A 21,598-nucleotide genomic window follows, 5' to 3' on the forward strand; every position below is an offset into this window, starting at 1 on the left:
CCTCTCATTTTTCTGAGCACCTCTGTGAGATGATTCAGAGATGGCAGGCTTCCATCACTGCAGTGAGCAGCCCGAACTTCAGAAAAGTTCTTTCTCAACAAGTGTGCGGGGGCAGGGAGGTGTGGGGGGAGTCATTAATATGCATGCTCCCATTTCAAAGGCTGAAAAGAAATCTGCATGAACTGGTTTGAACTATTAAATAAGAAATAATCTGGGGATTATTGATGGATAGAAACAAGAGGAAAAATTTATCAAGTTTATCAAAAGATAATTCAAGAATGACATAAAACACAGAGAGGAGATCAGTTTATCACAATGCTTAAATCAATTCCTCAATATAAACTTCTAAAGAAATTACTTTTGAACAAAATTATTACACATAAATGTAGGAAAAAGAAAGGATATATGTTAAAACACTGCTTTTAGGTGACTGGACTTTTTCTTTTGTTTAATTACATTTTCTAAACAGTCTACAATAAATATATAGTATTACAATGCAAAGAGAAAAAAAAAACTAATTTTACAAAAACAAAACACAACCACAATACACTGTGATAGGCAGTATAAATATTTTCCAAAGAGCTCCACATCTTAATCTCTGAAATCTGTGAATATGTAACTATGCACAGTTAAAGAGACTTTTCAGATGTAATTAGACTGAGGATGTCAAGACTGGGAAATTATCCAGTGAGCCCAATGTAATAAGTCAGAGAGAGACTTGCAGATGCCAAGCTGCTGGCTTTGAAGATGGAGGAAGGGACCACAAGGCAAGGAATGCAGGCGGCCTCTAGAAACTGGCCATGGAAAGGGGTTCTCACCTGGAGCCACCAGAAAGAATGTGGCCTTGAGGACACTTGGATTTTAGTGCTGGAAGACACATTTCAGACTTCTGACTTTTGGAACTACAAGATGATAAATTTGTGCAGTTTTAAACTACTAAGTTTGTGGTAATTTGCCACAGCAGCAATAGAAAATTAACATACCCGCTTAACAATACAAAGCAACCTTGGCTAAGCCCCAAATGAGGGTCAGAGACCATGAATACTAAAGAACAGATGGATATACAAGTATACAGGGTGCATCTGGAGGTCACTGGGAAAAGAATAAATCAGTCTTGTTAGAGGGGAGAGAGGTTTATGTTCAGCAGAACTAGGAAATATATATGAGACAATGGGGTAGAGTCAGATTGTGAATTTAAATTGATCATTTAAATTAAGCTGAATTTCACTTCAGAGGAGAAAGAATCTGGTTTTTGAAACATAGTTACTGCTATTTTATACATTTAAGTTAATGCATTTATTGACAAATACTTAAGTTTTGAGACAATAAAAATTATTGTATTTTTTGAACTTCATTATCAATCCCTCATCTATAATATTCAAGCACTAAACTAGAGAAAATTAAGCTCCTTCCCAACCTATCATTCTAGAAGTCCCTGAATAATGATAGTTCATATATTGTAACAATCATTCAGAATATTAAGTGAAATATCACATTCCTTAAAGAAGCTGGGAAAGAAACTAGTGCAAAGTTTTTATTTCTCATGAAAATAAAAAATAATTCTACAGAAATGTTGGAAAAATTATTGATAGCCCCAGCACTACAGTCATGATTGCTTTTGTAAAGTAGTTTTAGTATTTACCTCTGCTCACACAAATGAGGCATCAAGGATTTTTATCCTTTTAAATCCCTCAAGTAATAATTATTATCCTAGCACATAGTGTTCAGAATAATTTTAATAGTATAATAACATGTAAATTTATTAAATTACAAGCTAAATAATCATACCTCTGGGTTGACATTTTCATGTTTTTTAAAATTATTACTAAAAAAATGCTTCAATAAATGTTTTCATGCACATAGTTTTTCCTCTTTCCCTATCTGGGATCAGCAAACTTTTCTGTAAAAAGGTCAGATGAGTAAATATTTTAGGCTCTGTGGGCCATATGGTCTTTGTCTTCAACTCTGACATTATAGCTTGCAAGCAATAATAAATGAATGAATATGGCTGTGTTCTAATAATATTTTATTTATGGCCATGGATATTTGAACTTCATATAATTTTCATGTCATAAAATACCATTCTTTTGATTTTTTTAACCACTGAAAAAGGTTAAAACCATTCTCGTTTGCAGACTGTACAAAAACAGGTGGTGGGCCTGACTTGACATGCTGGCTGTAGTTTGCAGATGTGTTTTAGATTATTTCTTTGGGATAAATGTCTCAAAATGGATTAACTGGGTTAAACAGTACATTGATGTAAACTAATACTTATTTCCAAATTACATTTTGAAAGGATTAAATTTTTTTTCTTTTTCCAAGGAGAAATCTGTTGGCACTTTCCCCACATATTCAAGTGCAAGGGAAAGAGCTCTGTGAAAGGAATTTGCAACCTGTGGGTCCCAACTTTATCAGGGACTGGCTGTCTGTTCTTGGCTATGTCACGCAATTCCTTTGGTGCTCATCTGGAGAGGGACTAACTTGCACTAGAAGATCTCTACTGATGCCTAAAAACTCTAAAATTCTCTCTTTCCAGTGAGCTCATACTTCAGTTTCTTTCCTTGACTAGTGGATCAAGTAGCATAGGCAAAAATATGGGGGAAAAAATGTGTGAGAGGAGAGACAAGTAGAGTTACCTCTATTAAGAATATCTAAATGTTACAACCATTATGGGAGAAAGTAAAAACATATATCAAATAACAGTCTGCAAAATATTAGAGAATAAAACCATACATTATGTGTTCATAAAAACCAAATCTGTCTTTTCAAAAGAGCACTTCAAATATTTTAACTGGAAACAACCGAAATGTCCATCAATAGTGGTATGGAGGAGTTCCTGTGGTGGCGCAGTGGTTAAGGAATCTGACTAGGAACCATGAGGTTGTAGGTTCCATCCCTGGCCTTGCTTAGTGGGTTAAGGATCCGGCGTTGCCGTGAGCTGTGGTATAGGTCCCAGACTCGGCTAGGATCCCGCGTTGCTGTGGCTTTGGCATAGGCCAGTGGCTGCAGTTCCGATTCAACCCCTAGCCTGGGAACCTCCATATGCCGCAGGAACGGCCCTAGCCTGGGAACCTCCATATGCTGCAGGAGCGGCCCTAGAAAAGGCAAAAAGACGAAAAAAAAAAAAAATAGTGGTATGGAAAAATAGGAGTTCCCGTCGTGGCTCAGTGGCTAACGAATCCGACTAGGAACCATGAGGTTTTGGGTTTGATGCCTGGCCTTGCTCAGTAGGTTAAAGATCGGGTGTTGCCGTGAGCTGTGGTGTAGGTTGCAGATGAGGCTCGAATCCCGCATTGCTGTGGCTCTGGCCTAGGTGGGCGGCTACAGCTCTGATTAGACTCCTAGCCTGGGAACCTCCATATGCTTCGGGAAGCGGCCCTAGAAAAGGCAAAAAGACAAAAAAAAAGTGGTATGGAAAAATAAATAGTATATATTCATACAATAGAATACTACATAATGACAATGTGGATATTTTTCATAGATTATAAACTAAAGAAAATGGAAATAAGAATACACACCATATACTTCCATTTACATGAAGTTCAAGAAGAGGCAAAATGAACTTTGTTAGTAGAAAACACCTGACTTTTAGAAGATTAACTTTGGAAGGGACACTGACTAAGAGGATGTACCTGGAGCCTCTGGGTACTGAAAACATTCTATATCCTGTCCTGGGTAGTAGTTACACAGGTATCCACATACATCAAAATTCACTGAGTAGACACAAGATTTGTGCATGTTATGAATGGAGTCATACCCTCAATTTAAAAGATTTTTAAAAAGTAAACAAAAAAAAAAACACTTCAAAAAAATTTTTTTAATTTAAAAGAGAAACAGCACAAGTATTATACAAAACAAATCTATTTAGTGATCACAGGTGAGAAATTAGAAGTTAACACAAAAAGAGCTTGAAGTAAAAACCTTGCCTATTCCTTAAGAGAAATAGTTTTCAGGGGTATGTGTGACTAGAATATTAATGTATACCTACTCCAACCCTATCCTTTCTAATCTTTTAAAAAACACCTACTTAAAATGACCCCCAAAATGGGCAATCTTAAAGAAAAAAACAAATCACTGAGGTGATATGCTGTTTCTAGGATACAGGTAAAAGGAGAACTTCCATATGCTCTGGATTGAGATGGGGGCTGGCAACAGGTAGTCCAGGAGCTCTCAGCTGTCAAACTTTGAGAAAAACCACAAAAATATAAATATAAAATAAACATGCAAGCCCTCAGAAGCTGGGACAACAAAAATGTAATGAAAAAAAAGGTAGCATATCCCCCAAGACCCTAGCAAAGAAGAATCAGAATAGAACAGAGTTCTGCTGCTGCCAAAGGGAGGAACGAAGAGGAGTCACCAAGTCTCGCTGTGCTGGCCAAGGGACATTAGTCAACAGGGGGTCAGGCTCCAGCCAGACCATGGCAAAACTCACCCCAAGTGAATAGGACAAAGTTTTTGTGACCTTCCTGCCTATGGGGTGACTGAAGTGTGAAATGTCACTATGAAAGAAACAAGTAGAAATACCATCACAGAAGTACTTTGTTCAATTAGCAAACCACCATCATCCATTCTTTATTCCCAAAGTGTGTGAATTTTTTTTTTCTTTTTTGCCACCCTGCGGCATAGAGTTCCCGGTTGCATCCTAAGCCACAGGTGAGGCAACGCTGGACCATTAACCCACTGTGCAGCCGGGGATCAAACCTGCAACCCAGCACTCCCAAGATGCTGCCGATCTCATTGTACCACAATGAGAACTCACAAAGTATATGATTTTAAAAATACATAATTATAAAATTTAAAACCTGAAAAAAGTAGAGAAAACAATCACCCATAATGCTCCCACACTAATCCAACACTACCAGCATTCTGCTGTATTTATACTAACTTCTGTTTTCCCTGCATGTATTCATTTTTACATAGTTTATTCATTCACTTTTTGAGGGCTTATTATGAGCCAAGCATTTTGCTGTGCACCAAAAATGAAATAATCGTTCTGTTCTGACAAATTTCCTTTTCTATTTATTAGTAAATCATAATCTTTCTATTACAAAATTGAAATCATAAGCCTCATTTTTCTAATTTTCTATTGCTATTTAATACACATGCAGAAAAATGCACACATTGTAGGAATACAATGCAATGCATTATCACAAAGTGAACACCTCCATGTTAGTGCACTCAGGTTATAAAGTGGACTACCAGCAGAGTTCCTGTTGTGGTCCAGCAGGTTAAGAACCCAACTAGTACTTATGAGGATGTGAGTTGGATCCCTGGCCTTGCTCAGTGGGTTAAGAATCTGGCATTGCCACAGCTGCAGTGTAGGCTGCCGATGCAGCTCGGATCTGGCGTGGCTGTGGCTGTGGCGTAGGCCTGAAGCTGCAGCTCCAATTCAGTCCCTGGCCTGCAAACTTCCATACGCCACAGGTGAGGTCCTAAAAAGGAAAAAAAAAAAAAAGTAGACTACTAGCATCTTGTGTATCTTTAAATTATTTTAAATATAAACAGTAGGACCACCATGGTAGTCTTCCTCTCTGGTTCATCCTCTTTCCTCCCATACACATGGTACGAAGATTAAACCTGGAAGTAACTGGTATTGCTAGAAGGTTCAGGAGATTGGAGTATCTAGGGGAAAGGAAATATGGAACAGAAATTTCATTGGTCATAACCACCTCTTTGCTAGGTTTCAAGAGAAAAGGGTAAAAATAATTTTAGGGATTTGTCTACAACTCAGGACAAACAGGCATGCCAAGAAGCCCCAGGTGAATCTAAAGAGAATGTATTAGCTGGGGTTTCCCAGTATGTGGCATCCTAAAATTATGGTAACAACCAGGCAGGATTTCATAAGCAGGAATTCTGGCCCCTTTGAGAGAACTAAAAGAACAAACCTCAGCGATATTTTGGTCCAATCCTGTAACTACACAAAAGGAAGTTGAGGACCTGCGAGGAGGTAAGTGTGCATCAGCTCCTGTTCCAATTATCTACTGCTGCATAACCAATCACCCAAAAAACTCAGTAGCTTAAAAGAGCAACAATCATTTGTAACCATGTGTGGAGATGGATGTTAACTAGACTTACTGTGGTGATCATTTCATAGTATATACAAATATAAAATCATTATGTTGTATACAATGTTATATGTCAATTATATTTCAAATGAAACAAACAAACAATAGCCATTTATTATCTCTCCTGGTTCTGGAGTTGATGGGGCTCAGCTGAGGTTCTTACTCAGGGTTCCTCATGCAGTTGCAGCCGCGTGGTGGTTGGGGCTGGAGTTATTACCTGGAGGTGTCTCCACACACGCCTGGTGACTGTTGCTGCAGAGGCACTGGGGCCTCAGCTGGGACCATCAGCCAGAGCACTACTTATGGCCTCTTTATGTAGCCTCCCCTTCCACACAGAATTGTGACAGGCAAAAAGCTGCATCACATTTTATGATCCCACTTCTTAAGTGACACAGTACAACTTAAGCTGTAGTCACAAGCCCACCCAGATTTCAAGGATAGTGGTTTGGGGCAGAGACACACAGACCATAGCTCTCTATGGGAGGAATATTAACATCATGCTGTAAGGAGAGACATGGAGATCTTGTTGCAACCACTTGGAGCACACATTTGCACAGATGCCCTTCCTACAGGATTCCTCCTTGCAACCCCTACATTGGCACTCATGGCACTGTGTGAAACTGCTTATTTTGGACCCATCTCTTCCACTGCAATATGAGCTCTTTAAGAGGAGTATTCGGATCCTGAGTAATCTTTGTATTCCTGGCATTTAGGTAGATGCTCAAAAATTATTTGTTGAATCAGTAAACAAACAAATAAAATTTGGGCTTAAAGTAAGAATTTTTTTTTTTCTTTTTCAGCTGCCCCCATGGCACGTGGAAGTTCCTGGGCCAGGGATCAAATCGGAACCAGTGCTCTGACCTACACCACAGCTGCACAAACACCATTATCCTTAACATAAGACACCAGGCCAGGGATCAACCAATACCTCCACAGAGACAAGCCAGATCATTAACCCACTGTGCCATAGTGGGAACTCCTTAAAGTAAGATATACTTTTAATTGTTGCTAAAAAACCTATAAAAAGTTCCTTTATCTAAATCTCTTAGACTGGGTCAACTTAAGACTGTCAATTTTGAGAACTGTTAATACTTTTAGTTTCATTAATAATACATTCCCATTTTTAACTAATCTATCTTTAAGTAATAAAGTTGCTACTAACTCAAACATATCCAACAGCTTAAAAGGAATCAGTAACACAAAATGCTCATCTTAACATATATTCAGAATAACTTGTGCTAGGAACTACATCTAGTCACTTATGATGGAGCATGATAATGTGAGAAAAAGAATGTATATATCTATGTATGATTGGGTCACCTTGCTGTACAGTAGAAAACTGACAGAACACTATAAACCAGCTATGATGGAAAAAGTAAAAATCATTTAAAAAAAGAATAACTTGTGGATTTATTATTTTCTCCTCAAAATTGGTGGGATATTTTATGACAAGTGCCTGTAAAAGGAAATTTATATATAACACCACTATTGCTAAATATGCCAAAGGAAACAGTTAAAAACCACCCCAAGAACTTGGTGTACTCAAGTGCAAACATACAATTTTAAAGTATTTTTATTCATAAATTATATGTTTTCATATCATGTTATTGGACATAGGTCATTCAAACCTAAATTATCACTATACATTCAACTTATTTTCTTTTTCTTGTCAGCAAATAAAACCAAAATGAAATAAAATTATATAAAAACTTGAACATTAGTTAATCTGTTCCCTGGCCTCACAAGACCCACATATATATTCAAATGCACTAAAGCTATCTTAAGAACACTCTATTTGGAGTTCCTGCCGTGGCACAGCCGCAACGGAAGCGAATCCGACTAGGAACCATGAGGTTGTGGGTTCGACCCTGGCCTCACTTGGTGGGTTATGGATCTGGTGTTGCCGTGAGCTGTGGTGTAGGTCACAGACGCGGCTCAGATCTGGTATTGCTGTGGCTCTGGCATAGGCTGGTAGCTGTCACTTCAATTAGAACTCTAGCCTGGGAACCTCCATATGCCACGAGTGTGGCAATAAAAAAAAGATAAAAAGACGGAAAAAAAAAAAAAAAGAACACTCTGCCTTGCTGTACCCCATTCTTACAATTTCACTACTGTCTCAAATATCACCAAGAGCCTTTAATTGTTTGGCACTCTGGGTATAATTCTGTTTTGATCACTTTTCTCACAAGGCATCATTAATCATTGATCCCCACAAACAAGGACTGATGTTCGCCAGCAGCACTTACCAATTAATATCTGACCACTCTTCATAGCAGATCCTCCTGGCAGCAAACCATGTACCACAAGCCTCTCCCCACCGCCCTGTTTTCCAGTTCTTTTCCAGCTCCACTTGGTCTGATGGATAATCCCAACCAGTACTTCCAGAAGCTTGAGCTGCTCTTTGGCTTTGGTGATGGTTAACTTTTTGGGGTTTACATAAACATTCACATCTTTGTACCGCTGTTGCACAACAACTCCTGTTTTCTGATTGGACTGGTGCTTTAGAATGGATACTGGCCCACTTGCATTGCTATTTTTTTTATTACTGCGCTTAGGTAACAGTTTTTTACTTTTTAAAATCTTGGTAAACCGCTTGAGTTTCGGTTCATACTTTTTTCCTTCTTTGTAATCACCCTCTTCAATAATAATCTCATTTTCACTGAACCTGACATGGTTCACAGTAGGTGTCTCAGGAAGGAGGCTTTCTTCTTCATCCTCACTCAATTCCAAATAAAACAGCTCTCCATTTTTCTGCACACTATCCAGCCATTCAGGCTCAAGGTCACTATAAAAAGAGAAAAGGTAATCTAAATCACAGCCAAACATAAGAAAAATAGTTACTCCTTTCCAACAGGAGGGGGAAAGTGGGGGTTAGGGTGCAGGGAGATGGGAAGGGTGAAAATTCTTTCATTGTTTCAAAGTCTCCTTACTATTTCTAATTTATTGCAAGTATCAACACTATTTCCTGTAGAATGCTTTTTGTAGAGCCTTGAAGAACAGGGGTTGGAGGAGAGGGAATCAAATTGGCATAGTGATGGACAAATTAAAAAAAGACATGGCCCCCTTCTAGAATCCAAGGTTCTGTTTTGTTTTATAAATTTAATTCAGCCCCTCTGTGGTTATTGTTCACTTTACACAATTTCACTGGACAGTAATTTACATTAATAGTAGGTTATGCAATTATATCCAAAGACGTAAGACATCTGGAAGTTGTACATAAAAACAACCTATTTGCACAGAAATTATCAGCATGGCTGACATGTTAAAACAAAAGCTAGGAGTTCCCGTCGTGGCGCAATGGTTAACGAATCTGACTAGGAACCATGAGGTTGCAGGTTCGGTCCCTGCCCTTGCTCAGTGGGTTAACGATCCGGCGTTGCCGTGAGCTGTGGTGTAGGTTGCAGACGCGGCTCGGATCCCGCGTTGCTGTGGCTCTGGCGTAGGCCGGTGGCTACAGCTCCGATTCGACCCCAAGCCTGGGAACCTCCATATGCCGCGGGAGCGGCCCAAGAAATAGCAACAACAACAACAATAACAACAACAAAAGACAAAAAAAAAAAAAAAAAAGCTAAAGCCTACCAGCATAAAGAGACTTTGCTTATATAATAAATTTTCAAAAGAGAAACATTCATTCACCATGAACTAAAATCTTGGCTAAAAATAACTAGCTTATAATCACGGTTAATAATAATCACTTCCGTAGTCTATAATTTCCATAAAACTCCTTTTAATGAATAATTGTAGTAGGAAAAGTAAACCACACATTGCAAAATTCATAATGTGATTACAAAAAACATTTTAACTGGGAATAGGCTAGTGAAAAAAAAAAACAAAATTAATGCTGTTAAAATGACTGAAACAGCATCAAAAAAACAAAAATACTCATCTTAAGGTAACAAACCCAACCACAAACTCTACCCTGTTCGATGTTAGGAATGGTTTACCTTTCAAACAGCTGTTCTCTAAAGCAAAACTGGTTACAGTGGAAAAACTAACATGTGGAGAGAGTCTTTTCAGAAACATGAGCTGTAATATCCTGGCATGAAAGGGTGTAATCTGTGTTCTAACCATTCAATCTGCTAAAAGACATTTCTGTTTTCTGCAGTGTTTATTAGCAACCCTGGTTCTTTTAACTTAAAAGTCAAGTATCAGAGTTCCCGTCGTGGCTTAGGGGTTAATGAATCCAACTAGAACCATGAGGTTGCGGGTTCAATCCCTGGCCTTGCTCAGTGGGTTAAGGATCTGGCATTGCTGTGAGCTGTGGTGTAGGTTGCAGACGCAGCTCGGATCCCAAGTTGCTATGGCTCTGGCATAGGTCGGCGGCTACAGCTTTGATTCGACCCCTAGGCTGGGAACCTCCATATGCCTCGGAAGCAGCCCTAGAAAAGGCAAAAAGACCAAAAATAAATAAATAAATAAAATAAAAGTCAAGTGTCTCTTTCTAAACACTGTGAAAATTAATCCAAAAAATTCACTATTCTGTTACTCAATTTGAAACTAACCACTGCGGCTGGTCACGAATACAGAATTTTCAACATAATGAATGGTTAAAAAAAAAAGGTATAACTATCCCCAGATATCAAAACTAACATTTCTTTGGCACTTGCTGCTTCCCAGCGTGTGGCATCATTTTAGGCACTTAGCACCACTTACTGTAGATTATTCATCATATCAGCTATTTTCACCATAACTGTCTGTACCTGCAGAAATTAGTATTTAATAACTTTGCAGTTCTACTCGTCTGAGTCTAAATAACTTTTATGCGTACCCATCATAAAAATATAGGTAACAATGTACCATAATTTAAAATGGCACAATGGGACTTCCTGTTGTGGCTCAGCGGAAACGAATCTGACCAGGACCATGAGGCAGGTTCCATCCTTGGCCTCTCTCAGTGGGTTAAGGATATAGCGTTGCCATGAGCTGTGGTGTAGGTCGCAGACACGGCTCAGATCTGGCATTGCTGTGGCTGTGGTGTAGGGCGGCAGCTGTAGCTCCGATTGGAACCCTAGCCTAGGAACCTCCACATGTAGGGGTTTGGCCCTAAAAAGACAAAAAAAACGCATAAAGCCACAAAAAAATAAATAAAATGGCATAATGAAAACACACGATATACTTATGAAGATACATATGTATATATATGTATCAATTTAGAAAATGAATGAAATTTATTTGCTTTATAACTGCACCGTTGTATTAAAGATTCATGAACCCAAAGAAACATTTTTCCCTCTCTGCTAAACATGACTATGGTTCATTTTATTCCCTAAAATTTGAATGGGAAACCACTTTCTGGTTTTGCTTTAAAGATTCCTGCAGGTGGGGGTGCCACAGAGGGTGGCATTCAGTTGTGGAACAAATAACAGTGCCAGGCACTGTGGTTAGTACTAGAATTACAATGATGAAAATAGCAGTTCCTTCCCTTGTCTAGTGGGGAAGAGAAAGTGAGAAAGAATTCATGACAGTACACATGGTAGGGGCAAAAGAGAAGTCATCTAGCTTAGCCTGGGGTTGAGGGTGAGGTCAAGGAGATTTTCTGGTAGAGGAGGCCCCTAGAGGTGAGTTTTAAAGGGACAAGTGGCCTGGGAGGACAGCTTGGGAGAACTGCAGGGGAAAAGGAGAAGAGAATTCCAGCCAGAAGTAACAGCATAAGCAAAGGCCTGGAGGGATAGTCTCTATGGCTTCTGTGGACAACTAAAGCTAGTCTGCAGTTGCCAGAGTGGAGTTGGTGAGGCGGGGAACAATGAGAGAAGCCGAGTTCTAATTTCACAAGGCCTTTTGGACCCAACAAAGGGTTTGGATTTTGTTGTGTAGGTAAGAGAGCATCAGTGAAGAGTTTTAGGTAGAGGATTTACATGTAAGATAATCCCTGAACAGATCTACTTTGACAAGACAAAGATAGAAGAAAGTTTTGATGTGGACAACACCCAAACAAGGGGCCACTTAGGGGGCTATTTCAGTATTCCAGCAAACATGATAGCTAAGGCAATGGTAGAGGAAATGGAAAGTAGGAAAAACATTTGAGAAATGTTTGGAAATCACCAGGACTGATTAGATGGAATGATGAGGGAGAGGAGATTGATGCCTAGTAGATTTCTAATCGGTGACTATTCCTTCCACATGCACATAGGCACAGACTCATTTTACATAAATGGGCATGTAATTGTCATACATGTCACCCCCTCCCTACCTGTCACTGATATAAATGATGTTAAAAAAAACAATAAAGTCCTACTGTATAGCACAGGGAACTACAATTCAATATAAGAAACCATATTGGGAAAGAATTTGAAAAATATATATACAGATTCATACATATATACATATATATGAATCACTTTGCTGTATACCAGAAACTAATACAATATTGTAAATTAACTACACTTCAACAAAAATTTTTTAAAAAAATCTGTTCTTATAATCATATAGAGTTATTTGTTACTGTTTCTTTGGAAAAGTTGAATGGAATCTATACATACACACATACCCCTTTATCGTTTATTACTTAAAAATACAATTTCAAAACCCCTAATGGCTATATTAAGGGATATAGAATGAGGGATGTAGCAGATTCGGTTACTCACCTACTAATAAGTTTCATGTTCATTTTTTACATATAACTTTACCCAAAGACTATACTAATTCACATTTCCACCAGCGATGAATGAGATTCATTTTCTTAACCTCTAGATTTAAAAATACTTCATTTAAAGGGGAAGTTTGGTTTTTTTTCTGGTCTTTTTGTCTTTTCTAGGGCTGTACCTGGGGCATATGGAGGTTCCCAGGCTAGGGGTCTAATCGGAGCTGTAGCCGATGGCCTATGCCAGAGCCACAGCAACACGGGATCTGAGCTGCATGTCTACGACCTACACCACAGCTCACAGCAATGCCAGATCCTCAACCCACTGAGCGAGGCCATGGATCAAACCTGAAACCTCATGGTTCCTAGTCAGATTCATTAACCACTGAGCCACGACAGGAACTCCCAAGATTTTTTTTTTAAAGTCGAAGAAATTAAAAGAAGGAAGATAAGAGGAACAAAAGCAGGGAAATTAACATAGGACACTGCAAAGAAGGCAAAACATCTAGTAAAAAGAAAATAAACTGAGAAGTCACAGACCTTGGCTTGAACTCTTCTATTGAGATTTTCACTCTTCTAAACTTTAGCTTTCCTCTTCTAGACCTCATAGAGCTGTTATCAACAGCAAATAAAATAATGTGCCTGGCATGGTAAATGCCAATTAATGACAGTTCCCTTCTTCTTGCCCCAAAGAGTGAAAACCATAGAGAAACTTAAACCTTTACTGGATACAGGTCTTGAACTGCTGGACTTTTCCAACCCCTGGCAATGAGAGAAGACGTCTCCAGTGACCTCTGTTTGTTAGGTTCCAGGCTAAGTGCTGGTGACATAGGAACCAAAACTAGATACTGCCTTTAAGGACCTAGCTCAGGATTCGCTAAAGGTTCCGTATTCCTACTACAGGTGATTAACTCCTATTTAGATGAACATCAAGAGCATAATTTGATTAATGTGGCAGAAAGTTTAACAATGTTGGAAAGACTATTCTATCAAACTAGTTCTGTTAGAACGGTGTATTAAAAACTATAATAAAACAAAAAAAAACAACTTTTCACTGCAACCATTCATTAATAATGAAATTAATATTATATATAGATACTTCCCACTCCAAGAGATGGAGTTAATCTTTCCTCCCCTTTAGTGTGGACTAGACTTAATGACATGTTTCCAAAGAACAGAGTATGGGAAGTGAAAAACAGCAGCTTCACAGTGAAGAAGCCTGGCAGACATCATCTTAACCAAGTGATAGAGGTTATGAAAAACAAGGACTGAGAAACTGTCACAGATCAGAGGCTAAAGAGACATGATTACTACATGCAATATGACATCCTGGACTGGATCCTGGAACAGAAAAGGACATAAGTAGAGGAATGGTGAAATCTGAATAAAGTCTGGAATATAGTTAATACTGTACTAATATTAATTTCTTAATTTTGACAAATACACTATATCTGTGTAAAAGATTAACATCAAAGAATAAAAACTGGGTGAAGGATTTACAGCAACTCTCTGTACTATCTTTGCAACTTTTCTGTAAATCTAAACTTATTCCAAAATAAAATATTTTTATTTTATTTATTTTTTTGGCACAGCACACAGAAGGTCCCAGGCCAGGGATCAAACCCGTGCTACAGCAGTGACAATGCCAGACCCTTAAACAGCTGAACCACATGGAAAATCCAAAGGGTTTATTTTTAAAAAGGAATTAGATCTAGCACATTTAAGGTTTTTATAATATATGGGTCACATTAATCAGCATTAACATAAATATTTGTTCATCTCTTTTTTTGAGATTCTATGGTACAAGCTGCAAAGCTGTCATTGTGCAAATGTCTTTCAATGAGATTCTTATTGTGTTTATTCTCCTTTGCTCTAGACAGAAATAACTGTATACTTATAGTCTGCCGGCAAAGTTTGACAGCACTTTAAATGATTTTCAAGGCCCTAATTGATGTGGTAAACATGAGCAGAGTCCCAAAGAAAAAGTTGCTAATCTGCAAATAATCAAATTTACTTACATAAACTGTAACATAAATACATTTAAGAAAATGAACTTCAGATAATGCCAATGTTTCTCAGTTACTGATGTATTCAAGAATTCTACGTTGATTCTTCTAAGTTATCAAGTCTCTCATCCCCTTAGTTGCACTAATGTTAGCATTTTTCATCAAACGAAATAGTGTTATGATTTCCTTGGCCACCACAAGAAAAACATTATGAATCAGCCAATGCTCATCTTACATTTCCTTAAGAAAAACAGACTTTTGCTACTACTCCAAACCTGTTACACTACTTTTTTTTCTTTTCAATGGGGAAAGCACAATGTGCTTTACCAAAGTGACCAACACATGTAGTTATGTAGTTTCATAGTGCTAACAATTATAGCAGGACAATTCTAGGGACTGAGAGAAACTATACAAAATAAAAAAACATTACAACTTATATCATGGATTCTATCTGTATACCAGCAATATCTAATTTTCATCCCTGAAGTCTTTTGACAGTTTTCTAAGAAAAAACCATGATTTTAATGGTTAAAATATATGTTAGCTGTTACAGCAGCTTGAGGAGGTGGGAAACCTGGGATGGGCTGATGATGTTCTTTCTAGCCTAACCACAGTTACCACTGGAACAAATGCGAAGCATGACAAAGAAGAAGAGATCAGCCAGTCAACCACTAACTGAGTATTTGTTGCATGAAATAAATTTTTACATCAGGAACACCTCTCCACTGGAATTATGTTAATAATGACCCTATCCCCTACCACAACCGTTCAGCTAAATGGGGCATGTCTACACATCACTAAATTAAGGATACAATATAACCCTGGTAGAAGTGAAATCATAGACCGGGACATCATTTTCTTTTTTTTTTCTTTTTGTCTTTTTGCCTTTTCTAGGGCTGCACCTGGGCATACGGAGGTTTCCAGGCTAGGGGTCTAATCGGAGCTATAGCTGCTGGCCTACGCCAGAGTCACAGCAATGCCGGATCCTTAACCCACTGAGCAAGGCCAGAGACCAAACCCTCAACCTCATGGTTCCCAGTGGGATTCGTTAACCACTGAGCCACAATGGGAACTCCATAGGACATCATTTTCTAATAGGGTTTTCCTGTGCTTTTAGTCAGATGATCAGAGAGCTCATCACCTAGCTGAAATGCTTATGCCAAAAGTGAGGAATAAAAACTCCTATAGGGGAATTCCTATTGTGACTCAGAGGTAATGAACCTGACTAATATCCATGAGCTTGCAGGTTCGATCCCTGGCCCTGCTCAGTGGGTGAAGGATCTGGCATTGCCACGAGCAGTGGGTAGGCTGCAGATGCAGTTCGGATCCCAAGTTGCTGTGTCTGTGGCCAAGCTAATGTTTGATTTTATTTCTTAAACATACAGGAGTTCTCATTGTGACTCAGTGATAACAAACCCAACTAGTATCTATGAGCTTGTGGGTTCGATCCCTGGCCCTGCTAAGTGGGTTAAGGATCTGGTGTTGCTGTGAGCTGCAGTGTAAGTTACAGAAAAGGCTCCGATCTGGTATTGCTGTGGTTGTGGCTCTGGCACAGGCCAGCGCCTGCCGCTCTGATTGGACCCCTAGCCTGGGAACTTTCATAGACCACAGGTTGGACCTAAAAAAAAAGAAAACCCAAAGAATCCAACTGCAGCGGCTGGGTTGCTGTGGAGGTGCGGGTTCTATCCCTGGTCCAGTGCAGCGGGTAAAGGATCCGGCATTGCTGTAGCTGTGACTCAGATTCAATCCCTGGCCCTGGCCTGGGAACTTCCACATGCCACAGATGTGGCCCTTAAAATTAAAACAAAAAAAAGCCTATACGAGGTTGAGTTTGGAGAAATTAAGAGGGACCAAATGAGGTTCTACGAGAAGACGGCACTTAAATGGGACCTTGACGCAAACTATTGCCTTTGGAATGGATTAGCAATGAGATCCTGCTGTACAGCACTGGGAACTATGTCTAGTCACTTATGACAGAGCATGATAATGTGTGAAAATAGAATGTATACATGAACGTGTAACTGGGTCACCATGCTCTACAGTAGAAGATAAATTGTATTGGGGAAATAATTAAAAAAATAAACTAAAAAAAAAAAGGGACCTTGAATGATTGTGACAAATAGAGAAAGGAAGAAAAGGTGTTTCAGAGAGGACAAAGTATGTATAAATGTAGGTGTGAAAGAACATGGTAAAAATAAGAATGGGTGAATATTTCAATGTAGTAATATTATGACCCCCCAGAATTTATATGTTGAAACATTACTATCCAATGTGATGGTATTAGGTAGTGGGGCCCTTTCAAAGCGATTAGAATTAGATGAGGTCACAAAGGGGGAGTCCTCACAAATGGGGTTAGTGTCCTGATGAGAGTCACGGGGAATTTGCTTCTCCTCTCTGCTATGTAAGAATACAATGAGAACTTGCAGTCTACAACCCGGAAGAGGGCCCTCACTAGAACCCCACGCTGGTATCCTGATCTTACACTTCAAGCCTCCACAAATGTAAGAAATAAATTTCTGTTGTTTATAAGTCACTTGGTCTAGGCTATTTTTTAAACTAGCAGCCAGAGCTAAGACAAGTAGGAATACAGGTGACTTAAAAAAGGAAGATCATCAAAGATGAGATCAGAAGGGCAAGGAACAAATCTAAAAGAGCTTTAAAAAGCATCCTAAGGAATCCGGAATTTATTTCGGAGGCCATCAAGTTGAGGACAAAAACGATTTAGTAGACTTTAGAGCAGTTTCAGATTCACAGCAAAATTGAGAAGGTACAGCAACTTCCGATAGACTGCCTCCCCCTGAAATGCACAGCCTCCTCCATGATCAACATCCCCACTAGCGTGGTACATTTGATACAACTGATGATCCTATATTGATACATCATAATCACCCCAAATACGGTTCACTCTTGGTAGTACAGAATCCATGGATTTGTGCAAATGTATAATATGTACCATCCACCATTATAGTATCATACAGAGTAGTTCCACTGCCCTAACACAGTTATCCTAACATTTTAAATTTTGAAATAAAAAGTCAAAATAGATGAAGTCCCATAAAATTTCCCAGGACCAGGAAGACGTGTTAAAGAAAAGCATGTCTTTCCTACATAAAGATTTCATTTCCAAAGAGGTAGAAACGCTTACACATTTAGCCTCTATTTTTTCTTTAATTACACCGCCGCTTAGAATACTGGAGTTTTGAGACATGTTGTAAAACAACTAGTTATGACCAAGAATTTTTCTAATTTTCAACCCCTCAAGACCAGAGAAAATCTGATGAAATTAAAACGTTAACACTTTCAGGTTGTCTGACCCCTACTCTTAAGCCAGTACTTATTATTACACCATACTAGGATGCCTCTCATAATAATCTGTTGAAAAAATTACTTTAACATTGCAAATGCGCTGTAGATTCTAATAGAATTGGCCTTATTTTCAAGTCTCAGTTACTTCAGGCTACATGATAAATACATTCCATTGTAATTGAAGTGGCTGCGTGAAGTGAACAATACAGTAACCAGTGATCAAACCTGAAAACATTAGTTGTTTGTTTGCTTTTAGGGCTGCACCTGAGGCATACGGAAGTTAGCAGGCTAGGGGTTGAACCAGAGCTACCCCACAGCTCACAGGCAACGTTAGATCCCTGACCCACTGAGAGAGGCCTGGGATGGAACCTGCATCCTCATGGATACTAGTCAAGCTTGTTTCCGCTGAGCCACAGTGGGAACTCTGAGTTGTGATTTTTTTAACCGCAGGCTTCTCCTCCTGATCACAGGGATGACCTGGTTAAGCAGTGGGATATCCACTTCATTTAAATAGCTTCACTGGTAACATTCATGCCTGTGCTTAGTCCTATTTTTGATCCAAACTGCCATATTTTATCTTTCTGTAATAGGTTCTCTTAGAGAAAAATGATTTAGAACTGTGTTTTAGAAGGCGAACTCCAGCAGCTGTATGAAAGAAAGACTGAAAACAGGAGAAATTAAAGGCACCCAGACTAGTGAGAGGGCTATTCCACTGGTGTATGGATGGAAGAGGCAATGCTAGTGAGAAGCAGAGTCGGGGGAGGTGGCTTTTACAAAAGCTAGTCAACAGGACTAGAAACATTAGATCTGAAGACCTGAGTGAGAAGAGTGTGATGTCAAATGAGATGGGCAACACTAGGGGAGAAACAAAGAGATAATGAATTCTCTTCCAACAGGCTGAGCTGATCCAGTGCCTAGTGTAATGCCTGGCAGAGAATTCATAATTAACAAATATTTGTTAAATGGGAAAGAAAAACCAAAAGCACAGTGCTTTGTACTTATCAAACACTGGAAAGAGATTTGCTAAATGAATGGATAAATGAATACAATATTATAAAAGGATGTTTAATTACCGATGTTACAAAATATTTAACTTTACTAAAAGCAAGCTAATATAGTATTTTGGAAATATTCTATATACATCTGCTGGACTAAAATAAATTATCATCACCAAAAAAACAAACAAACAAACAAACAAAAAAACACAGGCTGAGCTGGAAGCAGAGAGAGAGAGACAGGATAGCAGAGAATTACCATTTCTCTTCATAAACCTAGTTAGTTACATACTATTTCACTTTTTTTTTTCTCTTGCTCTTTAGGGCCACACCTGCGGCATATGGAAGTTCCCAGCTAGGGGTCAAATCGGAGCTGCAGCAATGTGGGATCCAAGCCTCATCTGCGACTTTAAGCACAGCTCATGGCAATGCTGGATCCTTAATCCACTGAGCAAGGCCAGGGACTGAACCCACGTCTTCATGAATATTAGTCGGGTTCGGTTCTGCTGAGCCACAAAGGGAACTCCCTATTTGACTTTTTAATCTATATAATTTGATGTAAGAAAAAGAAAAAGAAAAAAGAAGTCAGGGTTTAGAGCAGGAGAGAAAAGGGAAAATATACTAAATTGGATATTAACACATTACATCACAACTTTAAATGAAATATTATGATTCTTCAAGTAGCACATTCCTATGTTAAAACCCAAGAAATAGATAAACTTTGATATATCCATACAATGGAATCCTACTCAGAAATAAAAGAGAAAGAAACACACACAGGCAACAACATGAGTCTCAAAATAATTATGGTGAGTAAAAGAAGCCAGACAAAAAAGAGAGTCCATACTATACGATTCCATTTTTATAAAACTCTAGAAAATACAAACACATCTTTAATTACAGAAAGGTGATAAAGTGGTTGTAAGGAGTGAGACAAGCTGAGTAGTATTAAGGAGAGACATGGGGAAACCTGTGGATGAGATGGAAATGTTCATTATTATGACAGACATATACATGTCGAAACTTAAACTGTACACTTTATTTAATTTTAACTTTTTTTTTTTGCTTTTTTTTAAGGGCTGCACTAGCGGCATGTGGAGGTTCCCAGGCTAGGGGTCAAATCGGAGCTGCAGCTGCCGACCTGCGCCACAGCCACAGCAACTCAGCATCCAAGCCACCCTGCAACCCACACCACAGCTGACGGCAACGCCAGATCCTTAATCCACTGAGCAAGGCCAGGGACCGAACCGGCAACCTCATGGTTCCTAGTCGGATTCGTTTCCGCAGCGCCTTGACGCAACAATGGAAACTCTGCAAACTGTACACTTTAAATACAGTTTACTGTATGTCAATTACACTTCAATAGGGATGTTTTAAAAATCCCAGAAAAAAATGTAAAGGACATATTTCCCTTCTTTTCCAGCCATCCTTCTTATTTCAGTGGAAGTTCCTCAGCTTTTTACAGCTAAATTCTTTTAAGTATCTTTTTTTTCTATCTTTAAAACTATCGTTAAAACAAACAATTCACTTGGAAAAATCAAAGATCTAAGTCATAAAATTGATAACTCTGGCCAACACAATCTAATGTCACTTCAATGACTTGGATAAATGTAAACCAATGGCATTATTGCAGGTAAATGCATAATTTCTGTTATTTCAATGCTGAAACTAGTCAATGGTTTCTTTAACCTAACCCACCCATCAATATTACCTCTGAAGCTTCCTCAGGGACTTGCCAATATGCCAAGTTAAGATGTAGTGCACTAATCTAACATTTTCCTCTTAAATCATAAGTCTTAAACAAACCTATGAAAAGTACTACACCAGAATGTACCCTAAAGAAATTTTATCTAAGAAATAATAAACTCATTAATTCTCTATTGGCAATCATTTGCAGCTCAAACTGGTTTTCAGTTATAAAGCATGCAAGGAACAATGATAATTTCCAGAAGGAATATGCAGAAGTTAACTAACTAGAAACTTCAAGATACTTTATGTGAATCACTAAGTAGCATAGCTTCCTTAATAACCTCCACATAGGCAATGAAGGACAAGAGATAATTCCTATCTCTCAGCTTTCATGAAAGAGATTAGGTTCACATCCTTATACAGTTGATCCACCTGTTCCAGTGACCTGTCCAAGCTAGGAAGGCCACTCTTGTACTGGCAACTCTGCAGCTTAGGAAGGTAAATATCATAAGGAAAGAACAGAACAGAAGCCTACCTGGTCAGGTCAGCATAACTGCTCTTAAATCTTACACATCAAGAATCAACAGTCATAAAATCTGAATCTTGGTAGGAAATGAAATACACACCAGAGAAACATTTTATAAGAGATTTACTGCACCTTTACTATTAGGAGGGTAATGAAACTGGAACATATGGTGTGATCAGTGAATGACTGATATAAAAAGTTTAATGACCTTCTTTTTTCCTTTTTAAGGCTGTACCTGTGGCACATGTAAATTCCTGGGCTAGGTGCTGAATCAGAGCTGCAGATGCTGGCCTACACCACATTCACAGCAACAACAGATCCGAGTCCACATCTGTGCCCTACACTGCAGCTTGCTGCAACTCAAGATCCTTAAGAGCGAGGCCAGGGATGGAACCTGCATCCTCACTGACACTATATATGGTTCTTAACCT

At 38.8% G+C, this 21,598-nt stretch overlaps 1 protein-coding gene across 1 annotated transcript in view; it reads right to left on the bottom strand.

Annotated features, from left to right (window-relative positions):
* INTU (inturned planar cell polarity protein) overlaps positions 1 to 21,598 on the bottom strand; it is an 80,198-nt gene that overhangs the window by 56,407 nt on the left and 2,193 nt on the right. The window contains exon 2 of the mRNA XM_047799274.1: positions 8,312 to 8,850. Within this exon, the coding sequence (XP_047655230.1) occupies positions 8,312 to 8,850 (539 nt within the window). The remainder of the gene's footprint in view (positions 1 to 8,311; positions 8,851 to 21,598) is intronic.

The sequence above is a fragment of the Phacochoerus africanus genome, chromosome 10 (genome assembly GCF_016906955.1).
Source record: "Phacochoerus africanus isolate WHEZ1 chromosome 10, ROS_Pafr_v1, whole genome shotgun sequence".
Taxonomy (NCBI): Eukaryota; Metazoa; Chordata; class Mammalia; order Artiodactyla; family Suidae; genus Phacochoerus; species Phacochoerus africanus.